Genomic DNA, 22,390 nt, shown 5'->3' with positions numbered 1-22,390 from the left:
TAGGAATAAAACCATGAAGCGATTAACAATAATATACTTATTTATTGTTTTATTAAATCTAAATAATTATTAACAATAATAGAAACTTACCTACACTCTGGACAGTTTCGTGAGATGAAAAAGTGACTGATATTTTTTATATTTATTTATCTTCGTGTGATTTGAAAAACTAGATTATTACTATCAGCAAAATATCAAAAAATCGGAAATATTCTCCCTTAAAAATTAATTGTTAGCTTTTATTTTTACAAAAATATCATTGCAAGCAAAATATTGCAAATAGGTAAATACAGAAGTTCAAAGTATAAAACACATTCCTAAATCATAAATTAATCAATTTTGCTAAAGCTACTCGTAGCGAGAATGAGTAAAATGCTTTTTACTTCATGAGGCGGCACCAGGCGACGCAGTCCCACGCAGCGCAGGACAGAGCAAATTTTGTTAAGTATCGAACGTCCTTTAGCTGTACACAGTGCGGCGCAAGGACGTTCTATACTTTACAAAATCTGCTCTGCTGCGTCTCAACAACAAATAAGCACAAGTGCTAAGTGTATACTTACGGCCCGATTCGAAGAACGACGATAACGATAAGTTCTGGTTTAGATAAGTTCTCATTTAGATATCGTTTGTATGTCGTATAATTGACAGATGCAGCTCGATTCGGGCAACCAATATCACTTTGACGTTAGAAATATCGTAGCTAGATCTTATTGGGATCACAGCGGAATCGAAATAAACGTCAATTTTGACATTTCGTTTAGTTATCGATATTTTAAAGATCTTAAACGTGGCTAAATCATTCTTCGAATCAGGCAATTAGCCTTAAATGTGAACTGAAACTTTCTTATTTACTGCCCAAAGTGTGTATACTATTTTTCTGTTCGACGTAATCGGAAATCGGTAACTTTGGTTAGCGCAGTGTGCCGAAAGTTGACGTTTTTTCCACGGAGAACAGTAAAAACCTACATCGGACCGGATTCTGCTGAACAAACTGTTTCCAGGGTTTCAGTATAATTTTCTTTTACTTTGTTTCGGAAATAAGATGCAAGCACAGAATAAATAATAGTACTACCATACAGAAAGTAAACTCCGTACAAAACCAAAGTTTGACAGCGATTCATGGATGAATCATGTTATACCTTTCTAATGTATGGCACTATCCCTTTCGGCTATTTAGGGTTGCCAAAATTCAAGATATTATCTTATCTGTGGTTGTGCAGGCACAAGGACGTCTAGTTTTGCTAACCCTAATAATTGTTCCTAGCAGCGCCGAACAGAGCCGAGAACGCCCGAACGCTGCAGTTTCCCCGCACTTGTGAAAGACAGTTAATACAAATTTATGTTTATGTCTATATTTTAGACCTTTAGGTACTTTTATGCAAACTATTTACATAAATGCGAACATACATTAAGTAGCCAAGCAATGTGTAAAAATGTTGTTGGAATTATTTTGAAAATTCTCTAATTTAAGTAGTTAGGAAACAACAATGACAGGAGTAGAAAAGAGTCGTAAAGAATAGTTAAATGTGCACAAGTAAAAAAATGACTTACTCGTAAAAACATAACCCGGAGCCCGATTACGACTTAACTACTTGTTAAGGTTTTGATACATATTTGCATTGGGCTCCTGATATTTGTCTGACAACCGGGTAAAGAGGAATCTCAAAAAAAGTTTCATTATTGTCAGATAATTAGGTATTAAATGTATTGTTAGATATTATTTGAGTGTATATAGAAAACTAGGCGTTAATAGTTATCTACATCCATATCATGGCCTTCCTATAATATATTCAGAAACGATAAATCGTAATTTAAACTAAATAAATAAATATCATAGGACGTTACGTTAAACTTTACGTTATCGATAACTAATACCTCAATAACATTCAAATTTAGAACATCTCTGAGAAACAAAAAAATATTTGGCCTCTATTCTAATGGGGCCCACTGGGCTACTCGTATAACCGCGAAAATCGAAGTTCGTCAATTGCAGGCGAAAATCTGTCACTCTAATTACGTCTTAGTGAAAGTAAAAGAGAAAGATCCCCGCAATTTGCGAATTTCGGTTTTCGCGGTAGGCCCCCTGTTCAACAGTCGGCCGGACGGTATCGGCCTGTCAGTTAGAACAATACCGATACCGTCCAGCGGACTTCATCAGTGGGCCCCTTAATATCAGTCGAGATGACGTTTTATTCGAAATGAAGTGTCAGTTGCAAGCAAATTTGAAAAAGATCGCATGTTACTTGATATCGAACGATACGGCAGTCGGCCCTCGACTCTAGTTTATCTCTGAATTTAAAACAAACAATGGATGCGCGAAAAATTTTGCATTACCGCCATTTGATGTTTAGTTTGTCTTTATAGTTAATTTGTAAGCATAAAATTACTTTTTTTTTAAGCTTATGATATTGATGTAGATAAAGCAGTGCATGTAACTGTAAATAATTAGGCATTATGTAGCAGTCACATTGAATGAAATTCCAACTTTAATATAATTTAAATTTGCCAAAACGCTAACACACTAAAATATGAGCTAAGCCGAAATCTAAGCAAAATGCGAAGTATTATTACCAATACGATTAGGTCTCAAATTCTATATCTAAACGACATCTTAGAATAATTGTCATACACGTTTGGCTCATTTATTCTTAAAATACGTAGAAAACTTTACTTAGTCCACAATTATCTGCCTTCAGATGGTTAAACCGTTAAACTCTCGAAAGTCTATCTACTGTAATCACAAGTTGAATTCCATATCTTATACCTTTAAACGAGCAATTCTTGTATATATATATATATATGTATATATATTTCCGGGATCTCGGAAACGGCTCTAACGATTTTGCTGAAATTTGGTATATGGGGGTTTCTGGGGGTAAACAATCGATCTAGATTAGTCTTATGTTTGGGAAAACGCGTGTTTTCGAGTTTTCATGCGTTTTTCTTTCGACGCAGAATATGGTCGCTAATTTCGTGTTGCCGGCCACTGTCTGTCTGGCCCAGCGGGTTAAGACGCGGACAGCTAAACGAGTGTAACGGGTTCGAATCTCGTCCGGTCGTCCAGGTATCACTTGATGATCTACAACAGTTAATTTAGGTATTAAATTGCCCTTAGTATCACACCCATACCCACACCTTCTAAAGCTCCAAAAGATAGTCTTACAATTTCCTGACAATCCATCTCAACCCGACAGTTGAACTCGTTGCCACCGTTGCCATTACAAATCGTTATACTTGTATCTTCGAAATTTGAAATTTGAATAGGCAATAGAGCGCACCCATCGTTCTAAGTAGGCGTTAGCCAATAGAATGAATCGATTGCGTTGATTGGCAATCTGCGCCAATCAATGGGGTAAGCGAAATCCAAGTGTGCGTGTGGCGATGTTTAGAGGATAGAGTGTCGCAGACGAGTGCGGCAGAAGAGAAGAAATGCTAGAAGTGCTGCTACTGCTGCACCAGCTAGGAGTGTGCTCTCTTCACGACGACAGCCTCCGGCTTTTTCTACCACATTACTCTGAAAAGTGAAGACATCATTTAGATTAGGATTAGGATAGCTTAGTAGTTTTCTGTAACGGAAAACACCTCCAGTGATTATGTACAGTACAAAAATCATAAAGATTATGGTAGACTTTGAGTGACTGAGGTTTTGTCCATTCTATCGTATTTTGACTCGTGTAAGGTTGACAGGTCTCCTAGTTGATTGATGGACTTTGGAGACAAGTAAGTAGTCTAAAGCTGCAACGCAAATAGTAGGCAATTGTATTTACACTAAATATACACTTACACTAACTCCCTAATATAACCTAACTCTACGCTACCTTTAAGTGCCAATTACATCCACACTTAGTCAGGCCTGATATTAGACCCGATTTCGGGCCCGAGCAAGAGTATTTTTCCGTTTCACTAAACATCAGCACATCGTTTACAATATTTGAAATGTGAAAAATGGTTCATATGCAAAAATATCAAACATTGAACATTATTGGCAATTATATACAAAGTATTTTTTACATTTCAATTATTGTTAACGATGTGCTGATATTCCGTGAAACGGAAAACGACTATCCGGCCCGATATCGGAAAGTGTGGATGTAACTGGCGATTTAGGTCGGATATTTGTTTTACTCCCGAAAATTCGACTTCTGAGGAAAACATCGACCATCTTCTATTTTAGTTCCTTTGTCAAATCAGAAAACAAAGGCTTTAATAGCTCTCAACTTTGGGTATATACTTAAGTAAGTTCCCTTACCCATCCGCCATGCCTAATAGCCCAGGGCGTGGCGTACTGTGCCACATGTGTGGCGGCCCAGTCGGTGGCGCGGCACCAGCCCCCGACCCTCACGGCGCGCGCGCACACCTCGCAGAGGAACGCCAGCACCACCAGCGCTCGCTGCTCCACGTGGGCGCAGGCCTGCAAATCATACAAGGGTCATCTCTCTCTTCTTTACTGAGGATTACTGAGGATCGTGAACACTTGGTTTAGCAGCTCCTGTCATTTGTCACCATCAGCCTCGATGTCCTATAGTCAAGGGCCATAAAGTGCGTTAAATCTAGCGAATGCGTCGCGCCTGGCTTGCAATAAGCCTGGACAATGCTTGCATTAATCACGAAATCGACAGCAAACCAACTTGCAAAGCTTTCGCAAGGTCTTGACAGATCAAAAACATTCAGGAAATCCAGTGTCTTTTCTGTACGTGGACATAACGAAAGTTAACGATTTGGATGCCGGAGTAAAGTCCGTCTATTCTATCTCTCTAGCTCTTACCTCATACTAACTTACTCGATGTACTTTTACACACGCACAAATTAAAAGTTATTTCTCCTACTCCCGAAGTATAATGTAGTTAGTAGTAAAGTTAAGTATAATGTACCCTAATTTCTGGTTGCGACTCAAATTGCCTAAAACCTGACCCAAAGAAGTATTGCCTTTTCCAATCAAAAGATAACTTAGGTCCTAACTTGAGGTTTTTTTGGAGCCAGGACGTTTTGTCGGAGCCTGTCGTATTGACTTGTAAAAGAGCCCTTACTTGCAGGATATTATTTATTTATTGACAATAACAATATAAATAATGGATATATACAGATGATTACTATAACTAGCTTATATCTAAAATAGGCCCTTGAGGCATTGTACCAAGGATGCTGGCGGCATTTCCTCGTTGTATCGCAATATATAGATAATTTAAGATATAGTTAATTTCAATTTTTTTTTTCATTCTTAGAATTACTTATTTATGTTGTATTTTGCTACTTATATGCATGAACTTCTATATTGTCTTTTTGAGCTACTACTTGTTCACAATTTACCTGACACAACTCCTGCATGATGTTCTCAAAAGCCACTTCTTCGAAACAGAGAAGGGAGATGTCTTCAGTCCTCTCAGCCATCCGACCTCTGGCCCTCGTGTTCCTGAAACCTATGATTTTCTGAAATACTAGTATTTACCTGGCAAAGCTCCTGCATGATGTCCTCAAAGGCCACCTCGTCGAGACAGAGAAGGGGGATATCTTCAGCCCTTTCAGCCAACCGACCTCTGGCCTTCGTGTTCCTGAACCTCTTGATTGCTCGCTCGAGTGCTCGCCAGTCTCGCCAGTACATCCACCAGCCTCTGAAAATTGTTTGCGATGGTATTTCAAATAAAATATATTGTACAAATTAAGGACCGGTTTCATCATCACTATTGACGGACCAATCAGCCACAACTATCAATTCCCCATACAATTCGACGACTGGCCTTATCGGTAGTGACCCTGTCTATGAAGCCGATGGTCCTGGGCTCGAACCCGGTAAGGGCATGTGTATGTATGTAAACACTTTATTATACATAAGACAGGTAAAGTTCCAATAAAAGAGAATGTTGGCAATGTACAAAGGCGAACTTATCCCTATAAGAGATCTCTTCCAGCCAACCTTTGAGCAATTGAGCATATGTATGTGTGGTGAGCACAAATATATTTTCCTAAGTCATGGGTGTTTTCCATGTATTTCAGTATTTATATATAATATAATCGCTATCTATACATACCCGTAACATAAGCCTTCTAGAGCTTGTGGTGCTTAGTAAAAAAGTAATACTGTGTGTCTTAGCGGTGGCAGACGGTTTGTTTTGGTACAACCAACCCTAGGCCTTAGGCTATCAAAATCGTAGGCTCAGTCAGCTACAAAGTAAAGCAAGATATGACATAATGTGCTAAAATATCTGACGTGGTCTAGTCTAAACACGCGCTGCTAAATTATTGTTGTGATAAATTATTGTGAATTTTTGCACCTTAGTGGTTAAAATGCATAACAAAATTTCCACATTATATCACCCGTACTACAATATACCGTATATAAATCATTCTTCAATCATTCAAATTATATTTGAATATTATATAAATCTGATTAAATTTTTTGAAAATAAGTTAAATTAATTCGACCCGTAATAATAATGATTAATGATTTCATCTATAAAATAATAATGTGCGATCCTATTAAATAGATATAATGAGTTGACATGTAAAATAACTATATTTTATCAATAAAGTTTTGATTGATTGATTGATTCTGTATTTCACGTCGACCGGGCACACCCTTTAGTCACTAATTGTACGGATAATTGTATTAAGGTGTGGCTATGTTGCTTGAATTGAATATGTAGGTTATACTAAATGTTTTTTTCTTTGGTATCAGAGACAGTTTCATAAATAAATTATGCATTATTTCTGAGTAAATAAACTACATAAATCTACTTCGCTTTAACGGATAACTGAGCTTTTGCCAATGAGCTACATAAAAGTGACAGCCTTCTAAAGCCATGCTTACCTTGGGTCAGGCCTCGCGCTTGCCACAATACACGGCGGCGGCCTCAGCTCCTCCAGCCTCAGGTGCTGCAGCAGCAGTGCTCGAAACAGTCTGATACCCTTCTCCTCCTCTTCACCAAGGAGGTGAGAGCCCCGCCAGTGCCCCCGGCAGTCGTCACGGCGTTCTTCGTCCAGAGAAACTTGTCGGAGCAGGGGGGCTCGAGGACCGTCGTAATCTTCTAGAGGTTGGACGCTGCACGCAGCTGGAAAAATCAGTTTTCTTTAAAGAAATAGATTTAAATTATGAGTAACTTATCCAAGTATATACTGCTTTCATAACTTTAAATGACACCTTTCAATATCTACGAATACCGATGGGCTTAAATATAGTACCTACATAAGAAAGTTTTGGACGAGGTTAATAAAAGCAAGAAAAGAGTCTGCTTTAATGTCAATTCTTTATTAAACAGGCATTACATAAAAATGTCGCTTACGGAATGCCGTTCTTCTAATATTTTTGAAAATGCTGAGAAAGTCATATTTGGTTTGGACATATTTCACGACGTAGCCAAGTCATCAAATTAGCACTATATTCTCAAGCTTACTGACTTGTTTCCGAGTTTAATCGACTTAGCTGTCATCAGGGATCGGAAACCGGTATTTTTTCTATGGGAACGAAAACGGTATTTTTTCGTTCTTTGTTAATTATTTCATTTCTAATTGGGCAATCTTATAATACGAAGACGTTATCTAAAAACACAACCGAGTCCTATATTTGGAGTATAAAATAAACTGAAATATATGTTTATTTCAAAGTTTTTCCAAAAAAAACCGGTTCCGATCCCTGGCTGTCATACAAGCCTAAAATGATATAAATTTCTTAATAAATCGGTTAAACAGACTAATTTCAGCACATACTGGTAGATAGATTACTTATTTATAACCTGGAGACAATAAATAGAATGTTTTATATTTCGTACATATTCCCTAAAGCGAAGAAATTCAAAGGTGTATGTGAAGTCCCCAATCCGCATTGGGCTAGCGTCGGGACTGTAGCCCGAGCCCTCTCGCGCATGAGAGTAGGCCTGTGCCCAGCAGTGAGACGTATTTAGGCTGAATTATTATTATTATTTATATTATTATTCCCTTAAGTAACAACAATAAGTTTTTGCCGAAGTCTCGTTTAACAAAGTCTACGAGAGCGACGGGAAAATATAATATTTCCACGTATGTAAATCTATATGTATTTCCAGTTTTGCATAACCCCGTAGCAGCTATAGCGTACCAAATTAGCAAGAATTAACTCGACAGGGTAAGTAGAACGAGGAAGCCGGTGTAAGGTGTTAGTTGGTGATTAACCTCGATTTTAGCGTCAGCTAATAATTCGCTTAACTTGATGACCCTATCGTGTTGTTGTGATTATCTGTGTCTATGTTTGTAATGAGACAGTCCTGGACCAAACTAGATCAATTATGCGAGAAATTGAGTGCGAATTCAAAGAGTTCCCGTTTCACAAGGATAACTAGAAATGTCAAACTGAAAATTGTACGGTGTGCTATAGGGACCGTGCGCGTTGGAGGGTCTGCCATCTTGTGGTCTGAATCGGAACCATAAACAGGCACATTTACACGTCAAGTGTTTTCTTGTGCATAGTAGGTTCTGCCATCATGTGCATCAATAGCGCATGGTGAATTTTGTTGCAAGCTGGAAAATATTGTAAACTGACAAGGAAAGGTACCCAACTGTCCGGTTCCGATTTGATTTATATTTATATATGTTATAGAGTAGTCTAAAATAACGGACACGTATTTTTTTTTAGCTGCCCAAACTCAACCTATTGAGAGAAATCTTTAATTTACGTTAACTTAGAAGTTTTATTTTTCCATCGCTTAAAGGGACTGTCGACCTGAGTATATGATTTTAGTTTCAGCTCGATACCTCCACGCGTTCCTGAGATAAAGGGTCTTGACAGACAGACGGACAATAAAGTGATCCTATTAGGGTATTTGTTTTTTTTTCCTAATGAGGTATGAACCCTAATAAAACAAATATTGAAGTGAGTTTGGAGAAATTTTTTTCCCTTGTTTGAGGGACAGGGAACGTTAAGATTTGAGTATTTCATTCGTACAAAAAAAAGTTTTTCAAAGAAAAGGAAAAAGATTAATACATTTACTATTAAATTAATATATTGCCAAAAATGTGCACTATACGTGATAAAATAATAATAGTTATAAATAATAAATATTTTTTATTGACAAAAAGCAAGTATAGTCGTTCGTTTTGTAGCTGGCCTGAACGGCTAATCCTTTGTCTATTTTAAGTAAAACGGCACGTGCTACCCGCATAAAAAACGTTTCGTTCGCTTTAACCAGTTATTGATTTGTGACTCTATTCGAACTACAATAAGATTCAAAATGAACTAATGGAAAAATATGTTGCGAGGCTGTGTCTGGTCCCTCTACGGTTACTGTGGGCCGGCGAGTCTAACGCTACAGAACCATTCTAAAATGTGTCATCGAGATGCGTAACAAAGGCGCGTTATCGGAGATCGTACTTACGCTGGTTCTTAGAACGTGCGACTAGCCCGCGCTCAGGTGCCAATTAGAATTATTTTTTGCAGGTAGTAGCACTTGCGGTTTTACTTAGACAAAGGACAAGCTGATCGGGGCCAGCTACAAAACGAACGACTATACATATAAGCGTTGAAGTCCCTGACTACTAAGCTAGGTAAAAAGAAGAAGTCAGTGTCCTCCCTCTCCCAGACAATAGTAATAGAAAACAGAAAATATTAAAGCTTATTAACTACATTTACAATGTACATTTTCAGACTGAAAATAATTAATTTTAAGGCTTGCTTTAATGCTAAAAAACAATTGAAATATTTCGAAGTGAACCAAAATAGTGTAAAGATTCAGAAAAGATACCTAAATAAGCAACATATTCACTGTCTAACATTCAGGGCATTTAGGCGTATCCTAATTTTAATTAAAGGATATGAATTCTATCTGAATAAGATATGTATTCTTTAACTAAAAACTACACTTTCGACAGTGACACATTTTCATATCTAATCCATATCTATAATTAAATTAATTTGAATACGCCTGATTGTGTTTAGAATTGTAAGCATCACAATAGTTAATATCCTGTATGTGGCCTTATACTGATAATAACGTGTAGTATGCACCGGGCTTTATACTTTTTGGTTGTTGTGTTTATGGTCATTTTAGTTTTATATAGAGAACTGTCAGATTTTGGCGGAATGCCGTCGACCGATATTATGTACGATTTGTTCTTAGTTAATACGGTGTATTGATGTAATAAAAGAAATATTAACTGGATGCAGTGGTTTGTATGATAAACCCCATTTGCTGAGCTTTAAAACAATGGACTTCTACATCTCAGAAAGCGGGATTATGAATTCAAATGCCCACATAGATATTGGATGCACTTAATTTATTTTCACTTGTATAGAGGTGCATAAAAATGTAAGTTGCTTGGTCTTTTAAATGTTTGTTTCATAGTCGAAACAGTTGAGTTGATAGTATATAAATGATACAAGATTTCATTAGCTTGTTTGTTTTGCTCGCTAAAGAGAACGATTGACAGTTCGTTTCGTTTGCATAAATCAAAAGTTTTGTTTTAAATTTTCAATGTACTGTACATAGTTACATACATTTGCTATGGTATTGACCTATTTATTAACCCGTGTTCTTGTCATTGTTTGTTTTCGGTTTTGTGAGATGAGACGGAATACAATGAGAGTAGATCTCGAAAATGCAAGCGCAAGCAATCAACCATCAACTTTCTGGTGAGACAAGAGCCATACTTAAGAGCCTGTGACATGGTTATGAAGGAAGGCAACGCGGTAAGGATGGCATTGTGCAGTGCAAGTGCTCAGTGAATCTAGTTATTAACACTGAGTTGTATAATGACATTCTGTAAGTTGAATGTTGACTATTACTATTTTTGGATGGACTAATGGCAATGAAAGGTTTTTTTTAATTATGCATGAGTATATAATACTTATATATGTTAAGAGATAACAAAAAAAAGGTATTGGATTGGTATCCTAGAGGTTTTTGCTATGATGGAATGATGGTATAACTAAGATGAGAGGAAGAACTTAATCTGTCAGCGGGCTAGAATTGTAGGACAGTGGCCCATGATAGTTTTAAAGAAAAAGAGCTAAAGGAGGCCTTTAGCAAGCAGCACACTCATTAAAATATACTTCTATCTACTTTGGTCTCAATAGAATCTTAATAAAAATCATTTAAATCATTTTGGATAAAATACACAAATGAATTCGTTTATGATTTGATAACAAACAAATTATTTATTTATAAAAGTTATTTAGGTTTTAGGTACTCATATGGGAAAATTCAAAAGAAAAAAGTTAATTGAAGATATTGAATGATATAGGTATAAGCATTTACTTGCCTATCATTGCTAAGTATATTGAAAATTATTTATCTGGAAATTTAAAGAGAGGCAAATAGAAACAAAACTGAATGAATGGAATCACACACACTATATGATTTTTAAATATGAAATGATACTGATAGTTTCATGTCTTTTTCATAATATTGTTTTAAATGTAGCATCACAATAATCTAATTTTGTATATGAGAAATATTTACATAGGTACTTATACAATTTAAAGATGAAAATAAATGTTCTGAATTTTTGGAAATTTTAGATATCATTTGATGTAAGTATGGAAATTTTGCATATTGGACTATAGGGATATTATTCCAGACTTGACATCTTCACTGCGGTAGGTGGTTGAAAGACCCCATACAAAGTATGGTTAGTTACACTTAATGCTGCAGCGAAGGTATTAACCCTCACACCTCACATACAAACCAAGGAAGTTAAATTAATATCATTAATGATATTAAGTACCATTTTATATTGTAAAACAGACTTGCACCAATTTACTGCTGTCATGTTCCTCTACGGTGCCAAAATATAAATTACAATTTCAAAGCATCATTATTATCATTCAGGGAATATGATGTTGATGTCTCGGGCCCGTTTTGGATTTTGACATTTCACATCATGCAAGTATTTTTATTTAGAATTCTTGTAGCTCTATTAATACTATATATAATACTTAATACCTTTACATAGTTGAGAAGCAGTATTTATCTATGTTTGTGTGTTTTTTATGCATTTTAGTAAGTGCAAATAGCATAGTGCAAATTCTGCCTATAAAAGCATTAGTTTAACAGGATTGAGTGAACAGATTACTTTTCTGTGCTGTCAACACACATGGTCATATTGTTGAAAATATTAGTGTTGTCAAAGATTTCAAAAGTAAAGATATGCCCATTCATATAACCGAACATTCTCATTTGGTGTGCCTAGTTCGATTGCTACAATGCACATTGATGGTTGATGAGTTTGCATCAGTCGCATAGTTACTTTGGAGTGCACGCTTGGCTCGCATTCACTGACACCGCTGTGCTGGCACCATACTGGGTGCCCGTAAGTCCCATCTTTATGAAGAAATTTATAAGTCAATGAATGTTGTATTATTTTTCTTAAAGTTACTAGGTATGAAAATTTAAATAATGCAGCTGTACAATCCAATAACAAATCACGAATGAAATCATGAATTGTTGCTATGAAATACAATTTATTAGTGACTTATAGTTTCATTTGCTTTAAGGGTGAATCTGAAATAATTATTGTATGACAGGTTCAGGTTAATAAACTTAACAGTTAGTGGTATTCAATCATTAAATTTCAGGTTACTAAAAAGTAGGTAAAGGTGTAAGTAATGGACACGACCAGAAAGTGTCTTACAAAGGTAAAAGCACTTTACTTAGTTATATAAAAACATTGTAAAGTTTGAGAAAATCAATTTATATAAAATTAATATGCTAACAAAATCAGTGTTCCTTTGAAAAGACAAGACTTACAGGATTGTCATTGAAAATTGACTTAAAATGTAAAATTGATGAATACAACAGGTAACACCAATTATTTACTAAGACATTTTAGTATGGTTTTGTGAAGAACTGTGTGATTGACCTAAACAAAGGATATACACACCAGAGTGAGTTATGTGAATGAAGTTAAAAGTAGATAACAAAGATTAAGACACACATGATTTTGTGACAGAAGGTACAGTGATGACAAGAAATAAGTGGGTGATATTAAAAATATTTAGGCAAAACAACCGTGTTTAATAAACACAAAATTAGTGATTGCATTTTCGCCATGAAGTGTGTTGTCATCACTAGTATAGGCAATAACCGGATGTAACAACGAACAAAAAAAAAACACGTTTTAAAAGTAATTATTTTCAGTGTTGATGAATTGATTGAATATTTATGTCATTTTATTTAATTAATGTTGTGACATCTGATTACGATTTCAGCACCTATGAGTAAATCAGGTACCTAAGGAAAATCTTAGGCAACAGAGTTCCGATAACGATGATGATGTATATGACTGAACATGTCGTCTACAGTGACGGTGTCAGCGACGGTGTTTGCCTCGATGTCTATAACGGTCAATAACTGACCAAATCGATGATGATAACGGAGCTGGGTGATTTCGATGACAATGTCGGCGATAATGCTTGACTGAACGATGATGATCGATTTTGATGACGATATAGAATATAGATGATGATTAGGTATATTATAGTAACGATTGATGATGTTGAAGATGATAATGACTGAATGATGATGATCGACTTTGATGACGATATAGAATATAGATGATGATTAGGTATATTATAGTAACGACTGATGATGTTGATAATGATCGACTGTGTCGATAATTATGGCTTATAAAATGTTCATTGTTAATGATGACTGTGACTAAAACGATCTTTGCTACTGCCAATAATTATAACATTTTTATTTGTTTTATGTTTCAACGCTGGTAACCTGGCTGGACGAATGAAGTTGATGATAAGCGAGGGTCTCGCAGCAAGAGCTGACTAAAGCAAAGAAGGTTAAGCTATTACATGGTGATGTCGGCAGTGGGGCAGGGTGCAAGCTGCCGATGGCCAGGGCCGCTGAGTGAGAAACCGGCGTACTATACACGCCGTGTCCAGGATATAGCAATCTGCATCTGACCAGCGAGAGTCTCTGAGTGTTGGGTTGGTTGGGTTGGTCAGTTTGGCAGACTGTCTAGTACAGGCCGTAATGGCAGACTGTTTATTATGTTAGTTTATACTTTGGCTGACAATCTAGAGCAGGCCCTGATGGCAGACTGTCTAGAGGCCATAAGTAGGTATATATGCTGTTAAGGTACTTGTAATATGAGATACTTGTAATTTGTTTGAATTTATATTTGCGGTTAGTTGTATTTTATAATTGTTGATGTGTTTTTTTAATTGTATGCAAATTCCATGTTGACGTGTAAAAGTGCCCTTGTGGCCTATTTGCTGAATAAATGTTGAAATTGAAGAAGTTGGCCTTGTTGCCTGATTCATTATATTCGTTTATACTTTGACAAACTGCCCAGAGTAGGCCTTGAAGGCAGACTGTCTAGAACAAGCTATGATAGCAGCCTGTCTTCTAGAGCAGGCCGTGATGACAGACTGTCTAGACTAATCTAGTCTGAAGCAGGCCATAACAAATTAAATCAGTACAATGATTAGGTGTGAGGTTTGGCAGACTGTCTAGAACAGGCTATGATAGCAGCCTGTCTTCTAGAGCAGGCCGTGATGGCAGACTGTCTAGACGAATCTAGTCTAGAGCAGGCCATAACAAATTAAATCATTACAATGATTAGGTGTGAGGTTTGGCAGACTGTCTAGAACAGGCTATGATAGCAGCCTGTCTTCTAGAGCAGGCCGTTGTGGCAGACTGTCTAGACTAATCTAGTCTAGAGCAGGCCCTAACAAATTAAATCATTAAAATGATTAGGTGTGAGTTTTGGCAGACTGTCTAGAACAGGCTTTGATAGCAGCTTGTCTTTTAGAGCAGGCCGTGATGGCAGACTGTCTAGACCAGTCAAGTCTAGAGCAGGCTATAACAATTTATACTTTGGAATGATGTCTAGAGCAGGCCTTGAAGGCAGACTGTGATTGTTTATGATGTGTTATATTTTGTTAAAATTCCTAGAGCAGGCCTTGAGGGCAGACTGTGATTTTTGATGTTGATTTATACTTTGCCAAACTGTTTAGAGCAGGCCTTGAGGGCAGACTGTGATTGTTTGTGGTTTGTATTATATTTTGCCAAACTGTTTAGAGCAGGCCTTAAGGGCAGACTGTGATTGCTTCTGATCATGTTATATACTTTTTCAAACTGTTTAGAGCAGGCCTTGAGGCAGACTGTGATTGTTTATGATCATGTATTTATACTTTGCCAGACTGTTTAGAGCAGGCCTTGAGTGCAGACTGTGATTGTTTATGATCATGTATTATACTTTGTCCAACTGTTTAGAGCAGGCCTTGAGTGCAAACTGTGATTGTTTATGATCATGTATTATACTTTGCCCAACTGTTTAGAGCAGGCCTTGAGTGCAGACTGTGATTGTTTATGATCATATATTATACTTTGCCAAACTGTTTAGAGCAGGCCTTGAGTGCAGACTGTGATTGTTTATGATCATGTAGTATACTTTGTCAAACTATTTAGAGCAGGCCTTGAGTGCAGACTGTGATTGTTTACGATCATGTATTATACTTTGCCAAATTGTTTAGATCAGGCCTTGAGGGCAGACTGTGATCGTTGAGGTTGGTTTATACTTTGGCAGACTGCCTAGAGCAGACCATGATTGTAAGTTAGTTCATATATTGAAAGACTATCTAAAGAAGGCTGTTAATGCTACCAGGTGTTGGTTGTATTCAATGACTGTTTACATGATCTCAGATTCAAGCATGTTAAGCGTTAAGATTTATTTCTCAATAAGCTTAAAGGTTACTATTGGCTATGATTGATTCACGTGAGCCCATACTGTGCATAAGAAGTGTACTGTGTAGAAGTTTACAAATACTGTTGTTGTGAATGTTTATCTTTGATATCGATAAACGTGTTACGATATATTGCTGTTGTTATTAATGTTTATAATTACTTTTAGTGAGAGGGCTCACTTTTAAAAAAAAGGATGGCCGAAGCTGTAAGCATCACAATAGTTAATATCCTGTATGTGGCCTTATACTGATAATAACGTGTAGTATGCACCGGGCTTTATACTTTTTGGTTGTTGTGTTTATGGTCATTTTAGTTTTATATAGAGAACTGTCAGATTTTGGCGGAATGCCGTCGACCGATATTATGTACGATTTGTTCTTAGTTAATACGGTGTATTGATGTAATAAAAGAAATATTAACTGGATGCAGTGGTTTGTATGATAAACCCCATTTACTGAGCTTTAAAACAATGGACTTCTACAGAATGTACACGAAATACTGACAGACACTACTCGCTGGCCGCTGCTAGGCAACCAGACAGAATACTAATTAATCTGAATATTTAATTACTACCAAGGTTTTATTAACTGCCAAATAAAAGAGAAAATCACTTAGTTTAAGTGTTTTAGGTATCTGTCTAGTTTTAACGAATATTTAGACTATTTGCGTTGAAAAAGTCAGTTATTCCTTCGAAACACAATATTTACATTACAAACAGTCGTTTAATATCTAAAAATAATTCATAGCACGAAAACCAATAATGATGATTCGACTTACTTACCGTAATATCAACATGCAAGAGACATGACCCTTGATTACATAAATCCATCAGAAACAGGAAAAAACAACAATAAATCAAGAAAACAGCGATAAACAAAAAAAAAACCTAACAACGATTTAGAAGGCTACAAAATAACCTCAAAAGACAAGCTCCTTATTTAATGTATTTTTCCCTACCTTGAACAGTAAATGGTGGCACCAGGTCCATTTTGGCACGGAAAACACTATTTTTTCCACAAACACGACTGTCGGACCCGATATTGGGGTACGAAATGTCAAGTATGGAGTCGGGTTGCTGTAGAAACAGCGATGACCTTGAGTCGCGACACGACCCTGACACATATTTGTGCGCATGCGTGGTCATTTGAGGGAAATTCAAAGATGCCTCTGCTGAAGCGCTTTAAAAGGCTATTGTGTATTATCTTCCTGTACCTACTTATCCTCCTGAGGCTCACCGTACAAGAGAAAAATATTCTATTTTTAAATCAAACGAAACAAAAGAAATGCAATTCTGTTCCAGTTGAAATAGTTTATGTATTCACTTAATAGTACTCTTCTTCTTCTTTCCCAATTCCCTTTATTTGCGGTCGGATCTCCTCACTCTTCTGCGCCAAGTTACTCTGTTTTGGGTTGTCTCTTTTGACATCTGGGATAGATTGAGGTCTCTTTCTATGTTTGACCACCAGGTCAACGGACGGCGGCCTGGGCCTCTTTTACGTTCCGGAATTTTTAATGCGACCCTGACGACATGATAATCACTACGCCTGTTCACGTGGCCGTACCACCTAAGACGTTTTTCGGTGAGTTTTTCGGTTTTCACTTTTTCACTTAATAGTACTATTGGCCCGATTCGAACTTTAACATACGTCAAAGGTTTCCTAAAGATACGATATGGATTGGATATGTCAATGTCAAGAGACGTTTTTGTTTGAAGAAACTTCACTTTTGACACTGACATATGTAATCTAAATCTTATCTCTTACAAATGTTCGACGTATCTTAAAATTCGAATCCAGCCGTAGGGGTAATAGGATTGTGATCCTTCGGGTCACTTTCGCCTTCCAGGGTTAGCCATTAGGGGTTAACTGGTTAAACCTGGAGTTATCATGGTTACCAGTAAAATTTGACACTGGGTTAACGGTTAACTCCGAGTTAGTGGCTTACCCAGGATTGGTGCAAGTGGCCTTTAGTTGGGTATGATAAAAGTCCCTATAGTACAATCGGGGGCATTCGCGGTGAATCAGTTCAGAAAATTTATGCCTCCATCCTTACGTGCGAGCTAAACTCAGCCTCTCATAGAGAAAAAAATTACGATGCATTTAAAATTCTATATCTTAATAATGAATAAGGTAAAAGCAGGTAATGAGACAAACAAAAAGTAGTAAGGACAGTTTATTAGTTGCTGTTTTTTAGGCCTTCGCCTCCCCAAAATCCCACTCTTGACATATTCTGACAAACAGAACCGAAATTCCTATCTACACCCACAACTATTAATATTAATTAAATTATAGTGATAAGCTTAGTCTAATTAGTTTATGTATGTACATATGTAGTCCATAATTAATAATCAAACGAACTTACCTGTGAAGTTTGATTACAATTATGCGAGTATCCAAATCCAAGACAACAAATATAATTTACTAGCAGCAGTACACGTTATCGTGCAGTCCAAGTCACACATTTTAGAGATTATAGTATTTAAAAAACAAGTTCGCGCTGTCCCTCTCACTCGCTACGCTGCGTTCCTGCTTCGACATCGCTCGTCCAGTACTCATTATTTCAGAGTTATTTTTGTGTTATTAACAGACTATTTTATTTTCATTTTTGGGGATGGGGGGCGGGTCTTTGTTGTCTTGGATTTGGATACTCGCATAATTGTAATCAAACTTCACAGGTAAGTTCGTTTGATTATTAATTATACTTCGTATCCAAATCCAAGACAACAAATATAATTTACTAGCAGATGTTCAGAGCTTTGTATTTAAATTCAAATCCTGAATGCGAAAATAAAATAAAATATCGATATCAAATCAGTATGTTACGAACATACTGATATTATTGATTTTGACTAAAGAGAACAACGTACCCCCTAGAAGTTATTAATTTATATCCAATTTAAATAATTATTTATGTATCCACATAGTATAAATGTAAAATGTATGTATGTAAAATATAAAATTAAGGAGTGAAATTGCTCTTGGTATTTCATTTCGTTAATATTAAAAAAGTATAAAACTTTCTTTGATTTCACTGTAGTATATTGATAAAGTTGTATATATCTTAATATTCACAAGGTACAACTATTTTTATGTCATTTACAAGCCAGGACGCCATTAAGTGTAAATGTGTTTTCAAGCTTTAGTTGGCTCTAAATAAGTTTTAGATGGGCATTTTCTGTCTGTAATCATATAAACAAACCATTTTGTATAATTTAGAATTTACCAACCATTCTCTGGATGTAATTACAACGGAGACAAACAAGCATACGGCCTGCCTGATGGTAAACAATCACCGTAGCCTATGAATGCCCGCTACTGCAGAGGTATATTACATGCGCGTTACTGACCCTAAAATATAATCTAATTTTATGTTACGACACTTTAAAGTTAATTTTGAATACAGCAATCAATACTTTCCTCGGTAAATAGCCTTTGAGTGAGGTAGATAAAGGAGAATTTTCTTCATTGTAAAGCTACCATAAATATCAAGGCTATATGTAAGTACTTTAAAAGTAAGTCTGGACAATTACTAGTAGAGTATCCTGTAGGTATTAAGTATTTGAAACTTATCACTTTGAAAATATAGATGGACTAATTTTAGTTATTACCACAGATCAAGAAATAGTAATATGATATTATTTATAACTAAATAGCTAATCTCATCTGCTTATGCGTATCTGAACGATGATGGCTACTACGCTAACAAGTGGCAAGGAACTTAGGTAGATTATGTGTTGAGTTATGATATATTTGTGAACAAAATATCTGGCATGACTTGTAACTTGTACTTCATTTTAAGGAGTAACATTTTTTAACGTTACCTACAATAAAACTGTACAGTGTGCATTGTGACGAAAAATGAAAACTATTTAAGCTTTCTTTTACAGCAAGACAATATGACAACCCGAACATTTACATTTCAGACAATAATAATGTTATTGTTAAAGGATTTCAACCCTTTATTGCGATTATTAATCTAGCTACTTAGCGCAAGCGACTGCTACACGTGGCAGCATAACTCTAGTTGCATGGTTGCACAATTTACAGCACTTATTTCGCGTCGCGGGATAGTGCATCAACGGCGGTTCACCTCTTGTTTGATGCGGCGATGTTCCCCTGAAGTTTGGAGCTGAGAATCCGTAAGTAAATTGTACCGGATTTATTACATTAGGCTCGTTGATATGGTATATTCTTGACAGCATATCAAAGCTGACGTTTGAAGTTATTAGGAGTATATAACAGCGTGATATGAGTACGAATCATAAATTTGGGTTAAAAGGTTTACAGATATATTTTTTCCTATATGTTGTTTACATACAGCATTTCTTTGTCTGTAAGGGCAATGACATTGCGTACATTTTGTTTAAGGTATTTTAGGCCGCATTAACACCTATTAAATTACCTCAGCGTAACAAGAACCTCCTTTATATTTCATTATTTTTACAAGTCCTGTAAACTTTAGCTCAACCTTAAATATTTTTGCTCTTTAGTCCCTTATATTTACATGCGTAAAGCTACTTCCAATACTATTAAAGTCTTCAATCATTACATTGGCATCAACACGGTTATAGTAGAGCAACGTTATATATCTTTGACGATATCATTTTGAGATATGTATAATGACCGACTGTAGACCGAAGAGCGAAGTGACCGAAGAGCGTTGCGACCGAAGTGCGAAGCGACCGAAGAGCGAAGCGACCAAAAGGAGCAAAGCAACCGAAGAACCAAATGACCGAAGCATTATAACCTCGACACTTAAAATGAAGCACATATAGCCTCGACGCTGCGGAAATGGAGGCCTCGATACGATTATTGTGGAATTATATAGTACATATAACTTAAAGTGCGGCATATATCTTCGTCACTGCGACAGCTGCGACAGCGGACCCCTTGACACAATTATTGTGGAGTAATGATAGCATCCTCACTATGACGTGGGGCAAACTTAGCCTCAACACTACGACAGCAGAGCCCTCGACACAATGATTGTGGAGTAATAAAATAAAATAAATAAATAAAGTTTTATTTCAGGCAACACGTACGTAATGATAGCCTCCTCACTATTAAAGTGGGGTACATATAGCCTCGACGCTGTGAAAGCGGAGCCCTCGACACAATATTGTGGAGTAATGATAGCCTCTTCACTATTAAAGTGGGGCAAATATGGCTTCAACGCTGTGAAAGCGGAGCCCTCGACACAATGACTGTGGAGTAATGATAGCCTCTTCACTATTAAAGTGGGGCAAATATAGCTTCGACGCTGTGAAAGCGGAGCACTCGACACAATGGTTGTGGAGTAATGATAGCCTCATCACTATTAAAGTGGGGCAAATATAGCTTCAACGCTGTTAAAGCGGAGCCCTCGACACAGTGATTGTGGAGTAATGATAGCCTCATCACTATTAAAGTGGGGCAAATATAGCTTCGACGCTGTTGAAGCGGAGCCCTCGACACAATGGTTGTGGAGTAATGATAGCCTCATCACTATTAAAGTGGGGCAAATATAGCTTCAACGCTGTTAAAGCGGAGCCCTCGACACAATGATTGTGGAGAAATGATAGCCTCTTCACTATTAAAGTGGGGCAAATATAGCTTCGACGCTGTTAAAGCGGAGCCCTCGACACAATGGTTGTGGAGTAATGATAGCCTCATCACTATTAAAGTGGGGCAAATATAGCTTCGACGCTGTTAAAGCGGAGCCCTCGACACAATGATTGTGGAGTAATGATAGCCTCATCACTATTAAAGTGGGGCAAATATAGCTTCGACGCTGTGAAAGCGGAGCCCTCGACACAATGGTTGTGGAGTAATGATAGCCTCTTCACTATTAAAGTGGGGCAAATATAACCTCGACGCTGTGAAAGCGGAGCCCTCGACACAATGATTGTGGAGTAATGATTATAGTACCATGTCGACATCTCATTTATAAGAAAATATTTATTTAATATGTGTTTTAATTTTGAACTATTAATTAATGTGCATTATAAAATTACATTAAAACTTTAATCAACACAGTTAATACCGATTTTCTGTTTGATGAATATCTTGTTGCACAGTAAACCTAAGCTTCTAAGTACTCACGGAAAGGAGAATTATTATTAGACGGAGTCCACAATATTACACAAATCAAGTATATCTTTCCATAATATATTTCATTTTAAAATTATATTATATTATGTTAATCAAAGCTGTCTAATAATAACAAAGCGGGTAACTAACTGATGATCAAATTTAGGAGGCGACCACATCGATTGGACCCAAGACTCGACGATACCGCGATGTCCGATTAAAGCCTACTACCTAATCCGTCATGATCCATACGATAGATTCACTATGGCCCTCATATGGGGCATGGGGCGCACGGTATCGGAGCACGCATAGCACGTCCCGTTTGTATACGTCGATTAATGGCATTAAACACTTTAAACTGTCAGTCAGACTAAATAGTCTTCCAATGTCTTATAGATTGTGTATTGATTGACATTACTCCTGTATATTTATACCTATAGGTATCCTCATAAGACGCTCATTAAACTTGTTGGTACTGTGTATGTACATTTGCATAAAGACGCGTTTTGTTATCATTCATAGGCACTTATTACCAATCGGCAAGGATTACCATTGTTATCTGTTTTATTGTATGGTAGGGTAGATCGGACATGGTAAAAGCCGCTTTCGTGAAACGATTACCTAGTATATATTAACTTTATTCAGATATGGTTTGTA

General features: G+C 36.7%; 1 protein-coding gene across 1 annotated transcript; it reads right to left on the bottom strand.

Moving 5' to 3' along the window:
* Positions 1–22: 22 nt before the first annotated feature.
* On the bottom strand, positions 23–17,917 carry LOC133527972 (uncharacterized). Its single transcript, XM_061865195.1, has 5 exons — positions 16,623–17,917; positions 6,806–7,046; positions 5,447–5,609; positions 4,250–4,411; positions 23–3,514 (listed from the first exon to the last, which is right to left on the bottom strand). The coding sequence occupies exons 1-5, from the start codon at positions 16,807–16,809 to the stop codon at positions 3,386–3,388; spliced, it is 882 nt and encodes a 293-aa protein (XP_061721179.1). The 5' UTR covers positions 16,810–17,917; the 3' UTR covers positions 23–3,385.
* Between the last annotated feature and the right edge of the window lie 4,473 nt (positions 17,918–22,390).

This window comes from Cydia pomonella, chromosome 18 (assembly GCF_033807575.1).
Source record: "Cydia pomonella isolate Wapato2018A chromosome 18, ilCydPomo1, whole genome shotgun sequence".
Lineage (NCBI taxonomy): Eukaryota > Metazoa > Arthropoda > Insecta > Lepidoptera > Tortricidae > Cydia > Cydia pomonella.
Note: the sequence above shows the minus strand (reverse complement) of the source record. Positions and strands in the feature narration are given on the sequence as shown.